This window comes from Fulmarus glacialis, unplaced genomic scaffold (assembly GCF_000690835.1).
Source record: "Fulmarus glacialis isolate BGI_N327 unplaced genomic scaffold, ASM69083v1 scaffold7420, whole genome shotgun sequence".
Lineage (NCBI taxonomy): Eukaryota > Metazoa > Chordata > Aves > Procellariiformes > Procellariidae > Fulmarus > Fulmarus glacialis.
Genome location: NW_009188265.1, coordinates 17,287 through 41,849, shown reverse-complemented (window position 1 = coordinate 41,849; position 24,563 = coordinate 17,287). Strand labels below are relative to the sequence as shown.

General features: G+C 37.2%; 1 protein-coding gene across 1 annotated transcript; it reads left to right on the top strand.

Moving 5' to 3' along the window:
- Window positions 1-2,404: 2,404 nt before the first annotated feature.
- FAM83B (family with sequence similarity 83, member B) lies at window positions 2,405-22,343 on the top strand (the record flags this gene model as incomplete). Its single annotated transcript, XM_009577927.1, has 4 exons — window positions 2,405-2,566; window positions 9,497-9,661; window positions 17,724-17,848; window positions 19,985-22,343. Coding segments are annotated over 4 exons (2,811 nt in total), but the record flags the coding sequence as incomplete, so codon positions are not given.
- Window positions 22,344-24,563: the final 2,220 nt, after the last annotated feature.

Here is a 24,563-nt window from a genome sequence, read left to right as displayed (position 1 = left end):
ATTCTATGATTCTATGATTCTAATATTTGTAAGCAGGAGCAATTTGAAGGGACAATTTTAGTATATTTTTTAAAATGTTTTTATACCTTTGCATTCCCCCCCCTCCCTGAGTTTGAGGTGGCCTTTTCCCGTGTTCTTAGCTGTGTGTGGCAATTTATGGCAGCCATTCATAGTTTCAAGTGTTGAAAGAGTTCTTAACCGTATGGTAGTCAACTCATACTTCCCTTGGCCAGGTAGAAGCTAGCCAGGAGCATCTACTGCTCTTCCTAGTACTCCAATTATTTGTCGGAAGTCTGAAAACTGAGACTGGTCTCTGAGTTTGTCATATGAGGTTTTCAATCCCGCATGGCAGATCAAAAAGTAAAACTTATTAAGAGTTTAGTTTTAATTACTATGGGCACTTTTAAAAAAATAATTAAGATTTATCACATGGTTGTGCATTGTTTGTTTTTGGGCAATCACTAAGTAATGCACGCATGAATAAATGAGTACTTCTACTTATAAACAAATTTAAAATAAAAACTATAACATTTTAATATTAATTCAAGTAGCCTGAACATTCCCTAAATATTAAGGGATCTGGTGAGAACCCACATATTAAAGCTGTTAATACTCTTTTAAATAAAAAATTATTTCTGAAGCAGCAAGTCTTTGAAATTCATCATAGATAAAGCCAGAGGCTAGAGAAGTACCTTTTTTTTTTGTCATGAATTTCCATCCTGGTATAGCTGAGTCGTAGGCTGTCAGAAATCCTGGCATTTCCTTTCTGTTTGCTTTCCTCAGGAAAAGCTTGGCAGGTTCCCAAAATAATAACTGAATAAGAACATTCTGAAGAGCTAAATACAAATATTAAAATCCTGCTACCCAACCAGCTGCAGCCCACATGGCACTGAGAATAGAGCAACGACATCAATGGCAAGAGAAGAAAGGGCAGAGAGAGTAAGCTCCCAAACACGTTCCGTCCATCATGCCAAGGATTTTCTGTGCTGCCTTATGTGCTTCTCTGTAGGACCTCTGCCTGCTTCTGTTCGCAGTGACAGAACACAGATTGCTTGTTAAATACCAAAAGTGGCTTAGTTATTGATGGGAGCATTGCAAGCAGAAAGGAAAGTGTTAAAATTGAACATTGTGAATGCTTGTTACTTTAATCATGCAGGATGGTTCTTTGCAGGTTTGGGTAAATCTTTTCTTGTCTATGGTGCTCCAGTTGCTGGGCAGCAGCTGTTTCTTTGCGGATCCTTTCTTCCAAGGGTTAGGTTTATAAATGCTTCTTGGAAAGTCACCACGAAGGATCCCCAGAATGTCCCCTTCCCTCCTCTCATCTCCATGACTTGCTGAAACTCGATTCTGCATGTGAGGAAGTAAAGCTTCAGAGGAATTATCGCCTCTGCTGCTGGCTGCAGCAATGTGGTGTCTCCTGTAATTCGGTCAGCTCGAGCTGAGTTCTTACTAATCCTTCAGCCAGAATAACAACTACCAAACCCATAGATACAGATCACAGTTATAGAATTAATGTAGCTCACTCCCATACATTTTGCAAGATACTCACCTGTAAAATTCCCAGTTGCGTGAATTTGAAGAGGTAGCACTGAAGGTGTCATTTTGAGATGGTACATGTATGACTTGCTAGCTCAGCCTGCAATAGCTTTCTGAATGGTAATGCAGAAGGCTACTATACATTCACTTTTCAGAGAAAACAATCCTATCTGCACTTCAGAGAACTTTTCTTTTGTGTTGTTTTAGTTTCATTTGTAGAAGAGCTAATCCTGATCTTCTGATCTGGTTTTTAGAGACATGGTAAGCTGCACAAAAGTTGCCAAATTGAGCAAAAGGCAGAATTGTCAGGTAGTTATTAGAAGATGGTACATTGTAAAAAATTGATTTTCCCGGTGTATTTCAAAGTTAAGTCACAGCCTTCTTCAGAGCTGCTGTTTTCACTGCCATATCATTCTTTGCTGCCAGAATCACAACATTTTTCCCTGTTACTGATAGCTAGAAAGTTCCCCAACCACAGATCTTCCTTACATGTCTTGGACAGAACAGATGATCTTCCTTACATGTCTTGGACAGAACAGATGAGGCTTCGCCATGGGGGCTACACAGTTAAACACAGCTAAACTATTTATATAGTGCTTTATGTGGTTGCCTGCATTTATAATTTTCTGAGAATAGTTTGCATTGTTTTTCCATATTGTTTTGCAGGAGATTCCTAGAATTTTAGTTTACCTTTTATTTTCTGGACAGTGACTCTTTTCTTACGAATTTGCATTGATGTTGAGCATGTCTAACATCCTGTTACAGAGAGAAGCCATTGAGGTTATTGAAGACTGCTAATGTACATGTTGAAGTTAATTTTTATTCCATTTAAACTTAGTTTTCACCTTAAAATGCTTATGTTGTGTAGGTGGTATGTGACATGATAAACCGAGGCTTGATGATCAGAACAGAAGACGTATTCGGTTCTGAGCTATACACTTTATGTGTCCTCAGAATTGATGGTAGAAAAGTTCTTTTGGAGCAGGACGAGGAAGAGAGGATAGTGAGGGTTAGGAGAGCTTCCTCCGAGGTAGTATAGCTGCCTGTTATAGTGAAGTGCCAGACTTCACCCTGTAGTTAATTAAATTGCTTTTGAAGGATGCAATGGTGGAAGAACATTTCAAAGTACACTGTATGGTTATGGTCTATTGCTCTCTGAATGCAGAGCCAAATTAAATAAATTAAATATGATCTCAGGGAGCCAATTTTGGTGATAATATACTACAAGTAGTGACATTAACTTCATGGAAGTTGCATAAGGGTAAGTCATCTGAGTATTTGTTCCATCACATTGCTACAGAAATTGTAGGAGAATGGATCATATTCAGATATTTGATTACTATTTGCATTATTGTATCTAGGCTCTATTTACAGAGGAGGGCTCCCCCCATTAGACTGCTCTTTGGCACTTTATTTCAAGACTTCTGATCTGCTACATTTGCTATGTGAGACGTCAGCATTTCATCCAGCCCAAAGGTGACCTGAGATATTCAGGTGCAACTCACAATGGTTTCAAAGTATGTTTTGCAACGGAAGGATGTGTTGTGCAAAGCATTTCAGAGCCGTGTTCAATTTTGAAAATTAATTTGAAAATTAATATGAAGTTAATAAACTATCACCTTAGAAGCACTCTGGTGTTAGCAACAGTGCCAGAAAGTAATAATAACAGGTGATTTATTAGGATGCTGCTAATACGCAGCTGCAAGCATAAACTGAATCTAGACCCTCAACCATAAACAACAGCATAACATAATTAAAAAAAAACACAATAATTTGTGGGACGTATTATATAGCTTACTAGTGGGAAGGCTGTCTGCATTGATCACAAAATTTGTCTGTCTCTCTTTCATGGTGCCTGAAACCCACCCAGTCAGTTTGCTGCTTGCCTCCTGTTACTAACAGCAAGGTATGAAGTACCGTATCTTATTTCTGCACCTTTGCAAGCATCGTGGCCTGCCTGATCTCTGAGAAAGGCCAGATTCAGACAGCACCAAGCCTGTGCCACAAGGAGATACTCTCCAAAACAGAGATCTGTGAAAAGGATTTTGACTGGAGTACCAGGGAAAAGGTCAACGAAAATAGAGTTAACATTTCTATCTGAAATGTCATTCTTTGGTCTTGGGGTGAGGAAGGGTGGCGGTGTTCAAAAGCACTGCACAGCAATATGGATTTTTGTCATAGCATGCCCAAAGTAAGCCTCACGTAGGTTATAAGAAATCAATACTCTTGAATTGTAGGGTAGGTCTTTAGCATTATTCCCTACTAGGTTCTTGATATAATAGTAGCTGTCTCTCTAGTAAAGCCTGACCTAAGGAAGCAGTTCCATTAGAGGATTCCTCTTCTCTACTGCTTATAGCAAACGAGGTGTTAAATAACACACTCTGTAAGATATCCCTTAAAGAATTATAATTAGCGCTTGTGAAAGGAGTGAAGATATTGGGATAATGAAACTGTTAATAGTTCACAAAATAGACTTACAGAGCACTAGCAATAAAGGCCTTTCATTACGTCTATGCATTAATTTCGGTACACACCCATTAAAAGGGTTGATTTTGATCTCCTAAAACTGAGCTATGAAGATTAAAATCCATTGATTTTTCTTACCAAAATTTTTACCAAAAATGGGAGTAGAGCAGAAAAACTCCTTTACTTCTCAGTATTCTTTATTTATCGTTTCTGTTTGTTTTCTTTAAGCCTCACAGCAAAATTTATAATTACTACAAAGCATGGCAAAATTTGCTTGGATTTTGACAATGATGGGAGTGGAGATCTCTGAATCATGGAATTGCAGACTTGGTCAGTTGGAAAGGACCTCAGGAGGTCTCCAGTCCAACCTCCTGCTTTAAGCAGGGCTAACGATAGGATCTGACCAGGTTGCTTAGGCTTTATCCAATTGGGTCTTGAAAACCTCCAAGGATGGTGACTAGACAACCTCTCTGGGCAACCTGCTCTACTGCTGGGTTGTCCTTGTGGGAATAAGGGGTTTTCTCTACATCCAGTCAGAACAGCTCTTGTTTGACCGTTGTCTGTTGTCCTGCCACCACTGTGAAGAACCTGGCTTCATCTCCTCGAGACCTTCCCTGTAAGGCACTGGGGACTGCTGTAAGATTCCCTGAAGCCACCTTTCCTCTGGATTGAACAAACCCAGCTCCTTCACATACTCTTCACAGGGCAAGCGCTCCAGCCCTGAACATCTTGATGGCCCTCCCCAGATATGCTCAGGAGATGTTTCGTGATAGATGTATTTGTGCTGATGGGATTGGCAACTTCTTTCTATATAAGCCTTTGAATAGAGTTAGTTTCTAAAGGTGAGAACCACTTAGGCAAATATAATGCATGTGAATGGGCCCAAACTAGCGACTTCTAAGAGCAACGACTGGCCCTGTAACATGATAGATCAACAGAATTGAGCATCAGCCTCCATTTACAGTCTCATAATATCCGGTGTGGTGCCGTGTTACCATGTACTTAAGCTCCTGTTTTGCGAGAATCTGCATAATTTTGCAGGAAATTTCAGCTATAGCTGTTAGTTTTAACCTTCAAAATATGTGTGTGTCTGACTGTCATGAATCTTGTCACTAGTATTTTACGTTGGAGTGAGACATTTCCTGAACTTGGAGATTGTTAAAAACTTCTAAAGAATGAAAAGAATTTTGTATTAAAATGATCTGATAGTTTAGAGGTAATGAGTTTTAAAATGTTACTTTACTCAATACTGTGCAAATTAAATAAAATGCATCAGCTTACCGAAAAAATATGTGTTTTAAAATACTTGCATAAAAATAGTGCTATACAACAAAATTATACTTTTCTGCCTATACTTAAATGTTTCTAAAATGTTAAAATAATGTGTGAAGCTTTACTTTTCTATTGCATAGTCTTGGTGTCAAGATAGTAGTAAGAATAATAGAATATGGCTCTACTGGTGCCTCCATTTAAATTGATAAAACTATCAGCTTTATTAGGAGTAATTTTGTGCTTGCTGACTTCAGCAGATTTTCTTCTTCTGTAAGGATGCCATTGAAACCAAATTTTAACCTTAAAAAGCATTCACCACTTCAAAAAAAGAATTGGCAGATAAGATGAAAAGATTAGTAGCGACAATCTAAGTTTATCTAAATTTAATTTTGGGGGAAGAAGACTAGTATAAAAATTGTTTTCTGCATTGTCTTCACTTTTAGTTGATCACTGAAATGTGCTCTTCAATCTAATAGCGAATCAGGTGGTAGTTCACTCTTGCTGTGCATATCAGTGTTATCTGATATTAAGGACAGCAAGTATCTGCTCCACCAACTATTTTCTCCTCCCTCAAAGTGTAAAATACTTAATTATTCCCAGCTGAGGGTCATTTTTGATCAGGGTGATAATCAGTTTGTCAAGGTTTGGGAAGTTCTCCCAGAATTCTAGTGCTTTCAAGAGAAAACTGCTGCACCCATCCAGTGTCCCCTGCATGGTTAGATGGCCTTTGTATTTCCTATAAAAGCATTGGTGCTTGCTTTTGAAAAGACCTCTGCATTTTGCAAAACAAAAATGCTTTGGAAAGAAAATAACAGTTTATAAGGAAGCCTACTGTACGACACTGGAGTGTTCTGCCTTGGGGGATTTCTTGACACAGGATAGCGTTGTTATGCCCAAAAGAAGCAGAATTTGTGGAACAGGCAATTTTCTGACCTATTTTCTGCAGTTTAAATTCTATCAGTTTCTTCCTTGCTGGATTTCACTGTTATGTGGCTTCTTCTTGTAAGTATCAGGGTGGAAATTAGCTCTGCAATTGCAAAAACGAATGTAAAAACACAGTAGTGAAATCTTTTCTTCCAAAGTGATGCAGCAAGTAACTAATCCTGCAGCTGTTATTACAGCTTTAATTAAAGGTAGATACTCATTATAGAATACCTCTTTTGAAGTAACTGCCTAGTCTTGGTCTCCTTAATTAATGAAAACTTGGGACCCTGAATACCATACTGGCTTTTTCTTTCCCCAACCTCAATATTCCCTTCTGCTGCAAAGTAGGCAAATGTATGAGGAAATGTACCCCACTCCACCCAGAAGAAAAAAAAAAAAAAGGAAGTTTAATACATTTTAAAGCCAGAATCCTCTTTTGAAGTAACTGCCTAGTCTTGGTCTCCTTAATTAATGAAAACTTGGGACCCTGAATACCATACTGGCTTTTTCTTTCCCCAACCTCAATATTCCCTTCTGCTGCAAAGTAGGCAAATGTATGAGGAAATGTACCCCACTCCACCCAGAAGAAAAAAAAAAAAAAGGAAGTTTAATACATTTTAAAGCCAGAATATTCTATGACATTTATGGGATACACTTACTCTTTCTACATCAAAATCTATAGTTTATGATCAAACAACTAGTCTGATTTATAGAAATCAGTATACAGAAATGACCTTATCACTGTAAATTACTTTTTACTTTTGAATGTATATCATATGCATTGTTCAAATTTGGCACTCTTCTTCCTCCAGCAATTGAGCCTAATTATGTTTGTGTTGACGAGATTGAGTGTTGCTAAGAGTGAATGAGCAGACTAATGAGCGCATACAACAAGAGTCATCTTTGATTTCCAGGGAATGCAGGAATGGATGTCCAGTTGGTTGTCGGATCACAACTGTGGCTTTGTATAACATGTCCTTAAATCTGGTGAGGATTTTTCAGCTAGCACAAGCTTTAGGTTTCAAAATGTAATCCTTATTCCAACTCTGAAAGTAAAACCTACTTTTTCTTGCAAGACTACTTTGATCCTTTGCAGAATTAACTCCAAAATTAATAAGCTAAGTGGTTTAAGAACAATTCTACTAGTGAAGACAAAGAGGGTTTCCCTGTAATTCCCAAGTTACGATATATCTGCGTAGTTGTGCACATGCACCCCTCTCATGCCACCAACTTACTGGCGTGCAGGCTTACATATTTATTTCTGTCCTCCCCTCTTCATAAAGATAGATATGGCCATTCTAGTCAGTGTTGGTTTTTAGTTTTTATTACTCATTCTTGTTTTTTCTTTTCTATATATTTCCAGTATCAGCCTTTGCAGCCGCAGATGCTGCAGACAAATAGGCATCTTAGATATCTGCCATAGAAAAATGTTAGAATGATTTTTGAAGGCTGTACTGTTGATTTTGAATATTTCATGTATTCATGTCAGTGTACGCTAATGAATCCATTCAGGATTTCTCTTTTACATTTAAATAGATCCTTGAATGTAATGAGCATCTACTTCTAAAAGATCTGAAGAAAAGGAAAGGTTAAGAAGAAATTAGGGAGTTCAGAGGGAGGGGGACACAGGTAATGCAACAGTCTATTTGAGAACAGACTTTCTTCTTTGGTCTTTTTACCTAACACACTTGATCTGTCTTGGCAGATTTCTGCTCAGACATAACTGAAACAAGACAGATGAATAAATAGGGTTGCCATTTGCAGTTAACGTTGTGTATCTCAGAAACAAGACTGAAAGAGATGAGGTCCTTAGAGTCAAGATAAACTTTTGTGGTTTTCAGTCTTTCCTTTCAAATTTGGATAAAAAAATATAATCTGTACTGTTAAAAATCACATTTAGGTTTTATTTTCAAGAAGTCAATAAAATGAATAAGGTAGTGTATGGGCATATTACCTAAGATTTTTGAAAGAATTGAATTATTTCATGCTATTCAGTTCCGCTCTGACTGGTGGATTTGTAGTGTCTTTTTATTGCCAGATGACATGTTATGGTAAGGCCAAGTCCTTTCATTTTTACCACTTCAGGAACTGTCTTTTTACCTTTCCTAATGACATTGTTATTTTACTTTTATTTTTTGTAGGTCAGCTCTCATTAATATTTCTAGTGTTTTAAGTACAAGTTTGGCATAAGTGAGTCTTTTAGTTCTAAGCAGGTAAGATTCAAAAAGGTGATTCAGACGACTGACTGGAGACATAACTTTTACCTGGGTGTGTGCAGCAGCGTTTACCAAATTTTGTAAGTGAGGTAAATGTTTCAGTTCCGGAATAAGATGAGTGATTGTAACTTAACAATTACACCATTAAAGTTGAGGTACAGATAGTTTAAAGATTAGTGAAAATGGTAAAGCATGCTCACTATCAAGCCTGCTCTGATACCTGTGAAAGGCTTTATTTGATTTGAATTTGCACCTGAGACATCTCATTGGAACTTTTCATGAAGACTCTAGTGGATAAGAATATTATCTTTAAAAGGTATACAGATAACTGTTCTCCCTCTGTTATTTCCTCTAACACTTCAATACTAGCTCTTCCAAAATTGCTAATGATATGTCAATAGTATTTAATCTCCAAAATATCATTAGCGGGACATTGCTTTTCCCAGTCAGAAATACTTACTTTATCCCCGTAGGTTGAAGGGCATCAGTAGTGTCCAGCACTCTAATCTTCTTGAACCAAGCTCTCACCAGCTGAGGAAGTTTCATCCCAGTAAGAGTGCTGAATCAGTATGGATCCTGAAGTCCTCAACTTCTCCAGCTCTTCAGTGTCTGCTTATTGACTCCTTCAAGCTCTTGAGCTATTAGCTTTAGAGAAGATGATGAAAGATGAAGAAGCCTCTTGTACAAAAACATTATCTGAATTTTTTTTAGGCACACCGCAGTTATATTTTGATGGTTTAATTTTTTCCACTGTATTCATATTGCTGTTTCCCCTTCCCTTCTCTTCCACTGGATTTCCTTTTCCGCATATAACCAATCACTACACACACCCACACCACAACTTTTTGCCAGACTTTGGTACTTGTGACAAATGTCACACAAGCAATCACCTGACTTCTCAAAAAGAAGATCCAGTGGTCTTGAAAAGCCTTCCAGGTTAGGTGGTACCACATGGAAAGTATTAGGACTTTTTGATGTGTAAAAAATACTAGTGTGTTAACAGCCCAGTGCAAGCTTCAGTGAAGAGTTTTATATATATGTTTATACAATGCAATAATGTGTATCTTTTGTGTTTTATTCAGGTCATTGCCATCGTTATGGATATGTTTACAGATGTGGATCTCTTTAGAGAAATTGTGGAGGCATCTGCTAGAGGGATTGCAGTGTATCTCCTACTTGATGAGTCAAACTTCAGTCACTTTCTGAAAATGACGGAGAAACAAGGCTGTCAGGTTCAGAGGCTCAGGGTAAGGTTTCCTGTGTTCCTGTGCATGAACATTCACTACTCATTCCTCCACAACCTACTGAAAAGGGACTATTATTCAAAAAGTGATTATCAAATACTGCTTTTTCAAATTAACTAAGAGGTATAAATAGGTAAGCTTTCAGCAGAACCTTCTCTACAAATGTTTTTCTCTTTAGAAAGATTGTTATCTTTTTCATGTGTCAAAACAAAGGTATTTGATAGAATGACATAATTTTTCATAAATTATTTATAAAATAATTTTCTATTATTATGTATTCAGGAATACTATAAGTTTGAAAAACTTAGCTTCTTTTTGCTTTCTCTTAAAGTAGCCTGCAAATAGAGTCATAAAGCTTATGTAAATTAATAAATTGCATACTTCGTTTTATGATCTTTTTCTTTAAAGTTATTATCTATTAAAATACTTTAAAAGGGCCAAGATTCTATTTTATTACTGTTTTCCTGAAATCTATATTGTCATGTCTGTCTGCATCATGTCTTAGAGAGTATTACTTTTATACATGAAATACGTCATTTTATCCTCTAAGAATGATAACAAGAAGACTAACGTTCACATTTTTCACAAGATGTCCTGTGCCGTCCTAATATTTAACAGGGATTAGAATACAAACCACGAGCTGCACTGACCTGACATAAATAAATACTTCTAGATCTACTGTACTGTAGATAGCACTGAAGAAGTTACAAGGACGTTGCCAGAGTTTCTTTGCTCTCTGCTTTGGCTGAACTTCCATATAGTTCCATTTGCAATTCCTTGTTTCTGTAAGTAGTTAGGCTATGTTTGCTCCTGGCAAAAATACTGTGAAAGCTCTTCTTAGCAGCATGCATTTTAAGAACCCAGTCCAAAAATCAGATAGAGGGGTGGTGTATTTGTGAGGATAAAGAAGGCTTTTTGTTAGAATTTTGGAGCAAACCTGTGTTTTATACCAGTTTTTGCTCTGAAGTGTTGACTTAGGTCCTTAAAAGTATTCCCACACGACTTTCCATGCTTGTTTCTTGTGTGTGAGTGTGTGGGATTGCCCTCTGGTGGCCTAATATACAGAGCTATGGGAATTTTTGGAAAGAAAACATTAAAAATATGTTGTGGGTCTGTAAACACTGGTCATGACTGCCTTCATGAAGTCAGTATTTGGCAATATTTCCATACTCCGGAACTTGAGATACCACCATTTGCTGATTACTTGGGTTAACTATGCCATAGAGGTTGCCAGAAATGGTGTATGTCTTTTTATGGCATGAGTTTTATCCTCCCACTATAAAAGAAATTAGGAGCATGCATGTCAAGTGATGTCTCAAAAAATGCCATAGTATGCATTTTCAAATTAATTCTGTGCAATGTGTATCTACAGCTGTTTCGAAAGCTTAACTTCTTTTGAGTGGGTTCGAGGTTGTCTTTTTAATATGTTTTTATAGACCTACAGGCATTTTTGCTGTGGTTGAAAGAATTAATGTACATACATTAGAGTGGATTTTGTATGGATTAGTGTGGGTTGGAGAGGTTTGGACTTGGCCTCTTCAGTGACATTAGGTATTATATGTTTCTGTTTCATAACGATAGGAGAAATAAAATACACCTTTACTCTGCAAGGTTTACTTACAATACTTCAAGGTTTATCAGAAAATGAAAAATATATGCCAAAGAGAGTTTTGTGCTGGGTTTCCGGTTTAGCTTGTAATAAAGCTAACGGTCTTCTCATCCAAGTGCTACTCCCAGTGCCTGTTGCTCTGGGAATAGAAGCTTACTACTCCCACAGTAATTCTCCTGTGCTTTTCCCGAGGATGAAGAGAAACTGCCGGTCACTATGAAAGAACAGTCAGTACTTTGGAGAAGTTATCTCCCTTTCTCTTTTCCCCATCGCCTCAAGGTTCACACACAAACATCCTTAACTTTTTGTGCTCTTGGCTTTTGGTCCTCCCCTTCTGTTCAGTGAAAGCAGGAAGAGGGCAGAGATGTATGGATCTGTTTCTTTTCCTCAGGATGTAGTACCAGCAGGACTGGTCTTATTCTCTGGCATGATTTGTTTCAGTCTTGCAGGAGTATGGCAGACGCTCCTCATGCCATGTGCTCGTGATGAAGAGTTTCTGTAAAGCTTTTCTGGCTCAACGCCTTCTCTGGCTCTTTTTCTCTTCCTTTGGATCAGTAAAAAATGAGATGCAGTGATGAGCGAGACTGTATTTTTGAATTCAGATTTACAATGCAGTAGTCTGTATGGAAAAAAAGAGGATTTTATTAATAAATCTACATTAAATGTCTGTGCAGACAGTTTTTCTCATTTGTAGTCTGACTGCGTATCAGGACGTGTTTCCCTCTTTATTGAAAGATATAACTGAAAAAATGGAGTGACTATATATTCTGTGATTATTATGTGGATTCTGTATAGGAGAATATGAAATCAGGGGTTTACTAGGAGCTTTTTCAGTCTTTCCTACAGCGTTTCTTCTTGTGGGTTGGTTTTTACTTAATGTTCACCTTAACATCACCAGTGGAACTCAACTCAAACAAACAATTCCTTTTTTATACTTTCCCATTTCTCTTTCCCCACTTTCATTTGTCTGTTTCCTAACTGTCCTACATTTTTCCCCATTAATTAATGTGTTTCTCTTTTTTTCTCGTCTCTGTCTAAGCTTCTTTTGATTAACTTTTTCTCCAGTCTGACTTCTTGTTCGGTCAGCATTTCCTTTGCATAGAAAGATGAAGAGTCATTGCAGATTCTGACTTTTTTCAGGTGATTTTTCAAAAACTAATAGCTAAATTTTTCGAGAGATGCTTTTTGTTCTGCTACTGACAGGTGCTGCAGCAAACCATGAAATAGATTTGCACTGCAAAATGCAGCACCAAGACAACAATCCCCAGAACCACCAAAATGTTCAGTGCAGTAACTTAATTTTGGATTAGAAATAATGAACCAGTGTAGGCAACATTGTTTAATGCCTAAGAAGTCAGTCAAGCCCCTCAGGTGATGCCAGATCTTTGCGTTTTATTTGATATGAGGTGAGGCATGTGGCAGAGGCTCCATGCTCTGCAGAAACCTATTTTTACTTCGCTGGCAATAATGAAGAATCATCTTTCTGCAGGAGGATATTGAAAGCAATCTGGCAGGAACTGTTTATCTCCTGATACTCCTCTCAGTATTTTTAATGAATTGCAGGAATGAGAAAATAGAAGCACTAATGAATTGATTTAACTTTCCTTTTGTGAAGTCTACTCCCAGATATGCATGCTTAAATGCATAGTAGGAGCTGCTCGTGAGACCTGATTGCTGCCTATTATTTCTCAGCAGTGTTATCAAAATCATCACAAGTTTTCCAGTACTTCCAAGTCGAAGTCAAGTTTGGTTATTAAATAGACGTGCACAGCACGATGTTGTATTTGTGAGCAAACTTCTGTGCTAAGGGATTCTGGACTCCAGTGAAGTCATTGAGATTTTGTCTTCAGTGGTCATTGAATCAGATTCGAGGTCAGAATAGAAGCGAACTTGAAAACTACTTAGCATTTGTACACCAACTATTATATCTTAGTAAGAAGAGAGACCCAGGATGATAAACAATATTGGTAATGATGAACAATATGAGAAATGTGACTTTTTTTCCTTTAAAACTCTTAGGCTAAGTATTAGGTAGACATCCATTTTCTTCTTTGTGCATGTTCTTGACAACAAGTACAGGGTGAGTAATTGAACACTGATAAAAACAGACTTTACAAATAAAAAGTGCTGAAATGAAATGTTTGAGACCAGTATATTCACTGTACTTATTTATCACATTGGAGGGTTTTTACTGATGAAAATAAATGTGGAATGTTGAATTATACTTCAAAATTTTAAATCATGCTTATGTGGCTCTCTCTGGGAAGATAGTGGTACAGTCGTACATAAAAAGAGGTTAGAGCTTGTTTCCTGCTCATCATTTGGGTGTCATTTAACTGGATAGCCCTGATGGCCATCCTTAAACTGCAGCCACTGAACGTTTTAAATGTCCCCGAGTGTCCTACACCCTGCTCTTGGAGGAGGGAGAAGATCCTGTGGCTGGCTTCAAAAACCTCCTATAATATCGAGTCCTTGATTAAATTATTCTTCCATATGCATCCACTAGCAGTCATTGACAAAAACAGGTTACAGGACCAGACAGACTTTCCATTAGACTCGCTATGGCCAATCTTACACTTTTGTGTGTCCCATCGTGCTAGCTGGGATCCTTTATGATGTGTGGTTTACGGTTTGCCCATGACTTTCCTCTCCGGGGATTCATAAAGGAATTATGGCTTTACCCACAATGATGCATAACACTTCTGCAGTGATCAGTGACACGTTACTGTTAGCGCTGTTAGCAGGGGAGTCCTGTAGCCTGAGGATGAAACCAAATAGGAAGGTGAAGCCCAGCATTTCATACCAGATGGGGCTTGCAATTCAGTACATATATATTTACTGCTTCTAATCCTAAGTGGAATGCATTGTTATTATATATCCTCAAATATTGTCTGTATTTTGGGCAATTATTCAAAGTATGCATCCCTGGCATCTAATTAGAGGGTCTGAAGTAGGTGAAGAATGCCAGATGAACTGTGGAGGAAAAGGAAGTGTTATGTGAGAAAGGTGAGCATGATCTCTGGCACATGCCTTTGTAATGCTGCCATGTTCCCGTCTTGTGAGTGGATGACCTACCGAGACACGGAAAGAGTTGGCAGGATTAAGGAAGCAGGATAGAAAAGATACAGGAGGAATAATGCTGAAGAGCAGGAAAAGAAAGAGGAGAACAGAGGAAGCAGTGACTACGATTTTTTTTTAAAACAGCAATTTAATGTAAATTTTATTGCTTTTTCAGATATGCCTGCTTGAAGTTATATTTCAACTTATGAGTACCTAAGGCAAAGCTTTTTTTTATTTAGTATGGTAATTTGCAAGCCATTAGCCTTGCTTGTGCCTCCAGCATTCCAGATTCCCAAGTGATATCCTGTCCAATACCGATCAGGCCTTATCTCAATAAGATTTCATGTGTTCAGCTGGCATGTCTTTAGGCCAGCATTACTTGTTATGGTTATTTGAAAATGTATAAGCTGCCTCTCAAGTTACCTTTTGCAAATTATAATGACATAAATATAATTTAGTATAGTTAAATATAAATCTGACATACAAATATAATTATATGGTGTATAGAATTGGGTAAAGCAGTCATTGAAGTAAATGCAAATTTCATGACTAATTCGCAAAATTTTATGTTATAGTAAATAAGGGTTTACTATTGTGATAATCTTTAGAATGGGTAAATTCCAGTATTTTCTTTTTTTCAAGAATTACTTTTTCCACACTATTTAGCTTTCAAATAAAAGCTTTTTATGTATTTTCTTTTACTTAAAGCTTGAGTAGCTGCTGGAGAAAGAATAATTTTCTTCCGTGGGATTGGCCTGTTCAAAGCTCAACAAAAACCACACTGGAAAAGCGGGAAAATTGACTTTCATTGATAAGAAAACTACTTATCAGAAGTGCAGAAAACTTGAAAGACATGACGCTAGATTGTCAAAAGTGATTAGCAGATAGAGATGCAAAATTATGTTAACCTCCCATTCAATAATGCAAATTGGGTTGTTATTGTTATTGAGTCTTTTTTAGCTGTTTCTGAAAACAGACAGAAGCATCCACCTGTATTTTCACTTTTAAAATTTTTACTTTTTAAAATTTTACAGCACTTCTAGAGAATACTTCTTTTATTTGTCTAAAAGAGATAAACTTTATGTTTTATGTTTCTTGCAAGACATTTAGGTCACAAAAGTAATTTTTAAATGCTCTCTTCGTACATTTTAACTGAGTTGCATGTTTGTTCAAACACAGCTTGACAAAAATGCTAAGTAAAAACTCACCTAACAAATAAATAAAATGTAAAGAACTTGGACAGCTTGAGTTAAACCATAATTTACCAGCTCAGCACTTTTTAAGTGTAACACTTGCTTCTTTGATTTGATTTTTCTTTTGATAAAAGTTTCAAGATACGAACAGTGAAATATATACTGATTTAGAAAGCATGTGTTATTTGGAAATGTGCTTTCATTTAATGGAGATTTTCTCTTAATTTTTTGAATTTTCTGTTTGGAAAGCTAAAGTTCATTGGATTTTAGTAGACACTATCATTAAAACTCCTACAACCTCTGTCTATTAGAACTTCATATGTTTTAGGTAAACATGTAATTGCTCCTGTAGACAATAAAGGTTTATGTAACTGTATTGCAAACTCAGTCATACTTCATAGACTGGAATCTTAAATACTTTTGTAAGTTTAAACATCTCTACAGCTTCCTGAGGAGGGTAAGTTGAGAGGGAGGTGCTGAGCTCTTCTCCCTGGTATCCAGTGACAGGTCGTGTGGGAATGGTTCAAAGCTGCACCAGGGGAGGTTTAGCCTGGACATTAGGAAGCATTTATTTACCGAGAGGGTGGTCAGACACTGGAACAAGCTTCCTAGAGAGGTGGTCGATGCCCCAAGCCTGTCAGTGTTTAAGAGGAGTTTGGACAATGCCCTTAATAACATGCTTTAACTTTTGGTCAGCCCTGAATTGGTCAGGCAGTTGATTAGATGATTGTTGTAGGTCCCTTCCAACCGAAATATTCTTTTCTTTTCTTTTCTTTTCTTTTCTTTTCTTTTCTTTATTTTATCCCCCTGATTTTGCTGAATTTACCCTGTATACAATCTAATCCATTTTGCTTCATGAACAGCCCTAATCCATCTGTACCTGGCCTTTACAGAGCACATCTACTGTGCTTTTCAATCTGTCCTTGTAGTAGTCCCGTGAAGCAAGACATTCCTCTGTATTCACAAGTCTTATATTTCACTATTTCCAGATATATAGTCTATGTAATAATCATATAGATTCTGTTTTCTTACTGCCAATGCTAAACTATGGATTTTACTCCCACTGGAATACTTGTAAATTACCGCACATTAGCATTGCTAGAACAAATATTGCAAGGCTAGAAACTACAGTAAATATTGTGATCATTCACAGCTATATTCCAAGTTATTTTTGTCTTGTGAAGCATTTTGTATCTCACAGCCATGAGGTAGATGCTGTAGGTTGGTTTGCATTGAATATAATTTTTTTTTTCTATAAATTAACACCTTTCTGTAACAATTTCTGATAAATGCTTTTATATTTTTTTTCTACATCTGTGTAAGAACTTTTTGAAAATTATTATTAGTACAGTCCAGAAGGTGTAACGCTTCTTTTGAATTTTTTATTTCTAGGAGCTTGAAAAAACAAGTGACAGTAGAGAGAAAAAAAAAAAAAAAGACACTGGCTTAGCTGAATCAATTTCATCCACAGTCTGGGAGAAAAATTGACCGCATTTTTGAGATCCAACATGGAAAATTTCCCAAGTGCAATTTACTGAGTTCGCACGAGTAAAACATAAAGGTTCTTAACAGAATTCAAACTTAACTGCTGCGTAGAGTTCGTGCTACCTGTGCATGTTGTGATAGCATCTCTGAATTTAGAAATGTGATTGATCCCATGGTCCAAAGCTGATTGAGAAATCTTACTGGTGGTAAAACTGCAAGGGATGCTGGCGCCAGGTGGTATCATTCAATGGATCATCTCAGTGTGGGGTATCTGTGTTTGTAGATATAGCAGCCTTGTTCAATTAAAAGAAAAGTGATCCTGGCTCTTTAGGTGTTGTCTCTGATTAGCTGAGATGCTTGGAAATCTTCTAAATCTTGTGCATCTGATGATGAAGAGAATTTTTTTTTTACAGTACAAAACCTCTTTCTCTTGTTGAAGACTTCTTATGCCAGAACCTCATTTCTGGGAGTGGTGGCTATGGAAAAGCGGAATTTCATTTTCTGTTGCCTAGGGAATCTCATTAGTCTCGAAGACAAAGCAATAACTTGCCATTTTGCGTCCCTAGGGGTCAAGTTTGATCAGAGTTTACTTCCCTGCAGAGTTTATTAATATGCAATGATATAACTCTTCTCCTACTGTACCTCTGACTTTTAAACCCCTGGATGCTAAATATGGAATATAGCATACCAACTAAAATATTTAAATTGTCTTTTTCAGAACATGAGGGTGCGGACAGTAAAAGGACAAGATTACTATTCTAAAACAGGAGCAAAATTCCATGGAAAAATGGAACAAAAATTTATTCTTGTTGACTGTAAGAAAGTCATATATGGTTCTTACAGGTAAGATCAGTCACTGAGAAAATCTGTCATCTCAGTACCTCTCCTATTGCAAATTTGTTTTTTTTCTATTTCTGAAAATTCTCCCTGGGAACTCCATGGGCAAATTTGATTATCTTTTCTGTAATTTAACAAGTTATCATAGATACTTATTGCTAACTAGCCTAACATGGAGCCAAATTTTGAGATCCTCTGTTTTTTGGGGGGTTTTGGTTTTTTGTTTTTCTCCCACAAATAAGAAATAAAGGATATAGCTTTTGGTACAGGTGGGAACTTGCTAAAAAGAGAGAAAAATCCTGATTTGTCTTATATTGTCTGAACTATTCTTGTTTAACATTCACTCCAGAAAAGGTTGCCAAAATTATTTCATAAGCTCTCTTGGGTAGCTCCTCCTCATAATAATCTTCTAAAGCTAAGGTTATAGACCTATTCTATGGCATTCTATAATGTATCATGGTCAAATTCAGAATTGCCCAAGTTAAGTTCATATAGTCTCTCTTCATATTTGGCTAAGTTTCTTTATTCTACTTTACTTTTTATTTCCAGTGTATGTGTGCAAAGCATAGACTGGAAGAACTTACAGCTTTGCAGAGCTGGAAAAAACCTAAGTTAAAGCAGGGACAGTTTTATCTCACACGTTATTAAATATTTTCCTTCTTTTCATGCTACACTTCTCTCCTTTGGCCTACTGAATTAGTTTCTGCCAGCGTAGTGCCTGGGTGCCAGATCCACAGCCACTGACTTTCATAGATTTCCACCACTGTAAGCTTTCAAAAATCTGGCTTTTTATTTCCTCTGAGACTTGGCCAGCACCAAATTCAGAGTCATGTATATAAATGGTAGTGAGGTAAGTGACAAGTTCATAAACGAATCAGTGTTAAAGAGAGTCCAGGGAGAGTCTGCCTGCTTTGACGTCTACACACAGTGTTAGAGTCTATGAGAATGTGATAGTTTTTCTCATTTCATTTTGAAAAATAACACTGCTTTAAGATCTAACACCACAGGGGCTGGAATCATCAATTTCTGTAGAAATTAAGCTTGCTTTTTAAAAAATCTAGTGATTTATAACAGGAAAGATGAGTCTATCTGAATTCTTGCTCTCTGAACTCAATTTAAAGTTTAGGTTTTTTCCCAAATATTACAAAATATATTATTTTTAATTGTGAAAATTAATAGAAAAAACTTATGCAGCATGATTTGATTTAATCTCAGCACACTATTATTTCCTGAAAAATACAAAACTAACAAAACAAATAAAAGGAAATCAGCAAGCTATTTACGTGAATACAACAAACCTACTTTCTAACATCCAGAAGACAAATGCAAATAAAACAAGTTCATTGATTTGATTTCATTTTTTCACTTTTTTCCCCCCATGAAAATAAGATTGCAAAACAGATTTTTTCTTTGTTGTAATCTACAAATTGCATGCTTTTGACACCATGATGTTAGGCTTGTTGAAACATCCTTAATGTACATGTTAATGTATTTTATCTCATTTTGTAGCTGTAAAGTTGCTATAGCTACTTAGCTTTAAGTATGTGTTCAGCCTTTCTAAGAAAACAGGAAAATTTCCTTCATCAGAATATCATCATTGCAATTAAAAGAAATGTTCATATCCAATCCAGTATGCATAGTAGAAAATGTAAACTTTTTAACAATTCTGAGGTGCATCTTTTTGAAAATGTGTTTAGAGTGAAGTACATTCAGAACTGTTGAAGCAGTTCTGCATATTATTTCAAATGTATTTTTTTCACAACATAACCACACATTAACATTCTCTGACTCAGGATTAAATACAGTGGTTCTAGTCAATCCTGCCTTAGTCTTTGTAGGGGTAATTTTGCTCCATTAAGTATTTGTACTCCACTGTTCTACTTTTTTGCAATATCCACTTTTTATAAGGGCAATTAAGTAGTTATAGACTCATTCCTGCTCCTACTGAAAGCTGAGTTCGATCGGTATTAGATTAGGCCTTCCAAATACAAATTCCATGAATCATGCCCACAATTTATTTATTTGTTTAAAAAGTATTTGTACAAAACTCAGGTTTGTCTGAAAGCTTTTTTACCAAGAAGGACCAGTGTAATACTTTAGTTCAAAAGAACTGTTTCTAATGGTCATTTTTTCTTCTTTCAGCTTTATGTGGTCATTTGAAAAAACCAACCTCAGTATGGTTCAAGTTATCACAGGACAGCTGGTTGAATCCTTTGATGAAGAGTTCAGGACACTGTACGCCCGTTCTTCTGTTCCTAGTTCATTTGCCCCGGAATTAGTGCGGGTAAACAGTCGCAGGACACTCTGGGATAATGATACATACCAACACTCAGTGTCTTCCTTGGCTTCAGTTTCTAGCCAAAGAAACCTTTTTGGTAGGCAAGACAAGGTTCATAAGATAGATCCTGTTTGTTGGAAAACTCGTGGAAGATATGCAGTAAATGAAATAGATAAATATGGCTTGAGAAATCAAGCCTATAATAAACAACCATTTCATCCAGGTTTTAATATGCAAAATCCAATCCAGCAGTATCAACCTAGTGAAAAAAGTGAGCACTGGAAGAGACATAGTTACGCTGGGGAGAAGCCAGAAAGGACACCTTATCTATTGCTCAACAGAGCTATTAATAGACCCAACAATCCATCAAATACTTGGAAAATGCCATCTGATAGCCTTAGTATTGTTTCTTCGTTACGAGGAGGATATGCAAATAACTACAATACACCTCAGCAAAGTTTTGCTGATCAGTTTTCACGACCAAAGGTAAATCTTGCAGAAAGAAATTCAATTGTACGGAGGTCTTTTAATGGAACAGATAATCATATCCGCCATCTGCAGCAAAGGATGCCGACCCTCGAACACACAACGAAATCATTCCTACGTAACTGGCGAATTAAGTCATATTTGAATGATCAGTCAGATTATCCAGTAGAGTCTAATGGGTCGGCCTTGGGTGACAGATACGATAGCTATGACACAGCTGAAAATATTAAAGCTCATGCGCTATATTCTCATTCTCGCTTACGATCATCATTGGTGTTTCAGCCAACTTTACCTGAACAGCAGGAAGTAAGCAGCTGTGCAAGTTCTTCAAATTCAACTATAATTGGGTCAGAGGGAAGTGCAACACCTAAAGGGACATCTAATCATGCTCCAAGTGTGGAAAATGGAACAGATAATATTTTAGAAGAGCTTAGCCCAAACATCCCACTTAAATCAGATGCACCAAAAAACCACAGAATTCATATTGCAGACAACACAAAACCTAGTGTAAATTCAAATGCAACGGGTGACTCATCTCTCTACTTGTACACAACACTGTGTGCAGACAAACATGCAGAAAATTTGAAGAACCTTCAAAATGAAAATATGCTAAAAAGGAGAAGTTTTCCCATGTTTAATTCAAAGTCCATACTGGACCCTGGTGCCAACAAACATGCATCCAGTTATGTTTACAGCACGTTGACTAGGCATAGACTCAAGCAACCAATTAGTCCAAAACTTCCAGAAGACACGCTGAAGAGCTCTAAAAGTTTGCACAGTGTGACCAACCACTTACCACAGGAGGAGAAGAACCTCAAAGGAGAGCTAAAGAGCCCAACTGCTAGCAAGGCAATCTCTATGGCTGCTCTCACTGAAGCTAGCAAAGAGGAGTCTTGTAAGGATTGCACATCAAAGAAAGAAAGTAAGAATTCGCCAAGTTTTCTAAAGAAAGGATCCCAGAAATTGCGGTCACTTCTTAATCTCACACCAGACAAGAAGGAAAACTTGTCAAAAAACAAAGGTCCTGCCTTTTACAGAATGTGTAGTAGTTCTGACACGTTGGTTTCTGAAGAAGAGAATCAAAACCCAAAGATTTCTGAGAATAAGACAGATTCTTCCCCAAGGAGAAAGAGAAACACATCATCAAATTCTCAAGGTAGCTTGAACAGAAGTAAAGAAGATGTCACCGGGAGCCCAACAAAGTCTCCAAAGTCTCCGAAGTCACCAAAACCTCAAAAACCTCCATCTGATGAAAGCAATAAAAAGTGTTCTCTCTTGTGCCCCCTTGAAAGTAAGTTCATAGAAACTGCAGGAGATGCCTCTACCCCAAGATTTAATACAGAACAGATTCAGTATCAAGACGTAAAGGAAATCACCACAAATACTACTCCCGACAGTGCCCCTGTTTCTGCTCTACAAAGAGCAAGTTCAATGACGCCACAGCTGGCAAGCTCAAAACGCCAAGAGGAGCTAAGATCTCGTTTGAGTGAAAGGCGTGTTTATAGCCGCTTTGAGCCATTCTGCAAGATGGAAAATGCTAGCCAACCTGCAGGAAATGCACCCAACAGCAGTTCACATCTCTCAGATATCAAAAGCAAGACCTTAGGGAATCATTATGGCAGGAGTAATCACATGGTGAGCTACAACTCAACTGCTTACCATCCGTTGCAGCCTAATGAAAACAAGCTGAGAGGATTTATGCAAAAGTTTGGGAACTTCCTACACAAAAGCAAGTAAAACTTTTGTTGATTATGTTGAAATACAGCAAGAGTGGCAAAGCTGGACATAATCTTAACTGGACAAGACTGACAGGCAACTTTTGTAGAGCTTACTTGGGTTTCTTCTTGGGTCTAGGACATTGGAATGAATGTACATATTTTTACATAATTATCCTAGAATTGTTATACTTAAGTCTTTACAGAAATTCTGTGTCCAGAAGATGTCTTAAGGGTTGTTTATAATGTTTATATTGTAAGATTAATTTTATACATTTTCCTTGTGAAGAAAGTATGTACTAGCACATAAGATTAAGTGTGGGGGGAAAAAAGATGGAGGGTGTTTTTAAACTTCAAATAATAATGTTTCCAAAGATTTGCCCTTTAAAAATAGGATAGCACTAGGAATAGTGGCTTGCATTTTTCAGCATTTATGTACACTTTCAAATGATAAACACAAATCTTAATGCATTGCATGTTACTTATCTTTAATTTTTGAAAAACCTCTTTTAGGCTTCATCTTGTTAATAATTTACCCCATAGCATTTATTGAACTGTTTGCGCAGCAGATGGATCTATCTTACTTTATTGAATTTTCCATGTAATATGATATTTTTCTGAAGTATTTGGCACACAGATCTTAAAGTGACCTTAATCTGAGCTTTCACAGACTTGTTTACATGGTTAAACTAGTGTGAATGTAGGATGAGCATTAAAAAAACTATTTATAAAATAAGGTGCCTTGAAAATAACTTACAACTAGTTTAAATTTCAGTGGGCTAATTACATTTGTGTAACATGCCAGCATTCTGTAATGTATTCTAAAAATAGCTTTTTGTTACATTTTTGTATTCGGTGTTTCAAAAAAAAAATTGTCTGTGGACTTCCATTTCTCAGGTAAGTTTCTGAGTTTCACATGCAACAGTCTGTTTTAAATGTTGCCAGATATACTTGCAACTCTGGCTTTAATGACCTAGTGTTTTTTTAAATAAGGTTGCAAATACTTAGACTAGGCATATGAGGGAGATTGCAAGCTGAACCCTGCAATGCTGCCTTATGTCAGGAAGAATGTTACAAGGCCAGGAGCGATTAGGCATCTAAAAATGAGATTCATAAAAGTCACGGCATCAAACCGTAAGGCACCTCTCCTAAGCCAAAGAAAGCATCAGTGAAGGGTGATAGTAGCGAGTGTTTAACCTTAATGGAGGTATTTAGGCACCTAACTGCAGTCTAAGGGACACATTTTTGTTCATCCGAGCCTCTCAGTCATAAAAAATTTCCTGATATTAAGTGCCTATGCCAGGTTAGTGCTTACGAAAAACACAGGCAGGGTGTTTGGGCAGCACATGGCATCCACTTCTCATCTGCAATGTGCAGCCAGAACATCCAGCTGGCTCACGCCCCTGGATGTGGAGTTTGTCTCTTAGAAGAAGGCCATAACTATTTAGCTGGAAGATGCTCTGCAACAGTTTTGTTCCAAATTCAGAGATTTGGGAAAATTCATTGCTGAAAGCTTATAATCCTTATACAGGGAGTTCATGTTTCAGGAGCGTGTTTTAGGAGACCACTTCACTCTTAGATCTGAAAGGTCCTACAGCATTCTATGGAGGAGTCCCACTAGGAAGGTCTTGGCTTTACTCTTTAGAAAGAAACGCCAAAAAGGCATTTCATGCACCAGCTAGATCGAGTTCATTTGTCTCTTCTACCTGCGTCCCTGGGAAGATATTTTATACAGAAATCTACTTCTCGCCGAGAAACTGCTCTAGCTCCTGTGAACTCACCATAGTTATTGTCAGTGATTTCAGTGAAGCAGTGTCAGCTTTTTGTTCAAAGTGTTTCTCAGGCAGAACCTTCTTATTAGGTTGATGCATCATAGCAATAACTATTTCACTGTGGGGATGGTATTTATTGATGAGAGTGGCAAAGTCTTGCATCTCAATCATCTGCTGAAAGTTTAGGTCTCCCGTTTACCTGTGACCATGGAAGAGATTTTACGAATTTCTTCATGAACACTGGTCACTTTGTTCACTCCTTGCTGAAATGCCATAGTTGGTATTTTTCCCAAATGAACATTTATACTGAAATATTCTGTCCTGACAGAGGTAGCATTTTCAGACCCAAGACATAGTGCTCCAGGCATATTTTCAATATAGGCACAACATACTCCCACAGCTATGCAGCCAACAGCAATGCAATACTGTACTTTTTATAACTCTTAATATTTTTGGCAGGGCAGATAGTT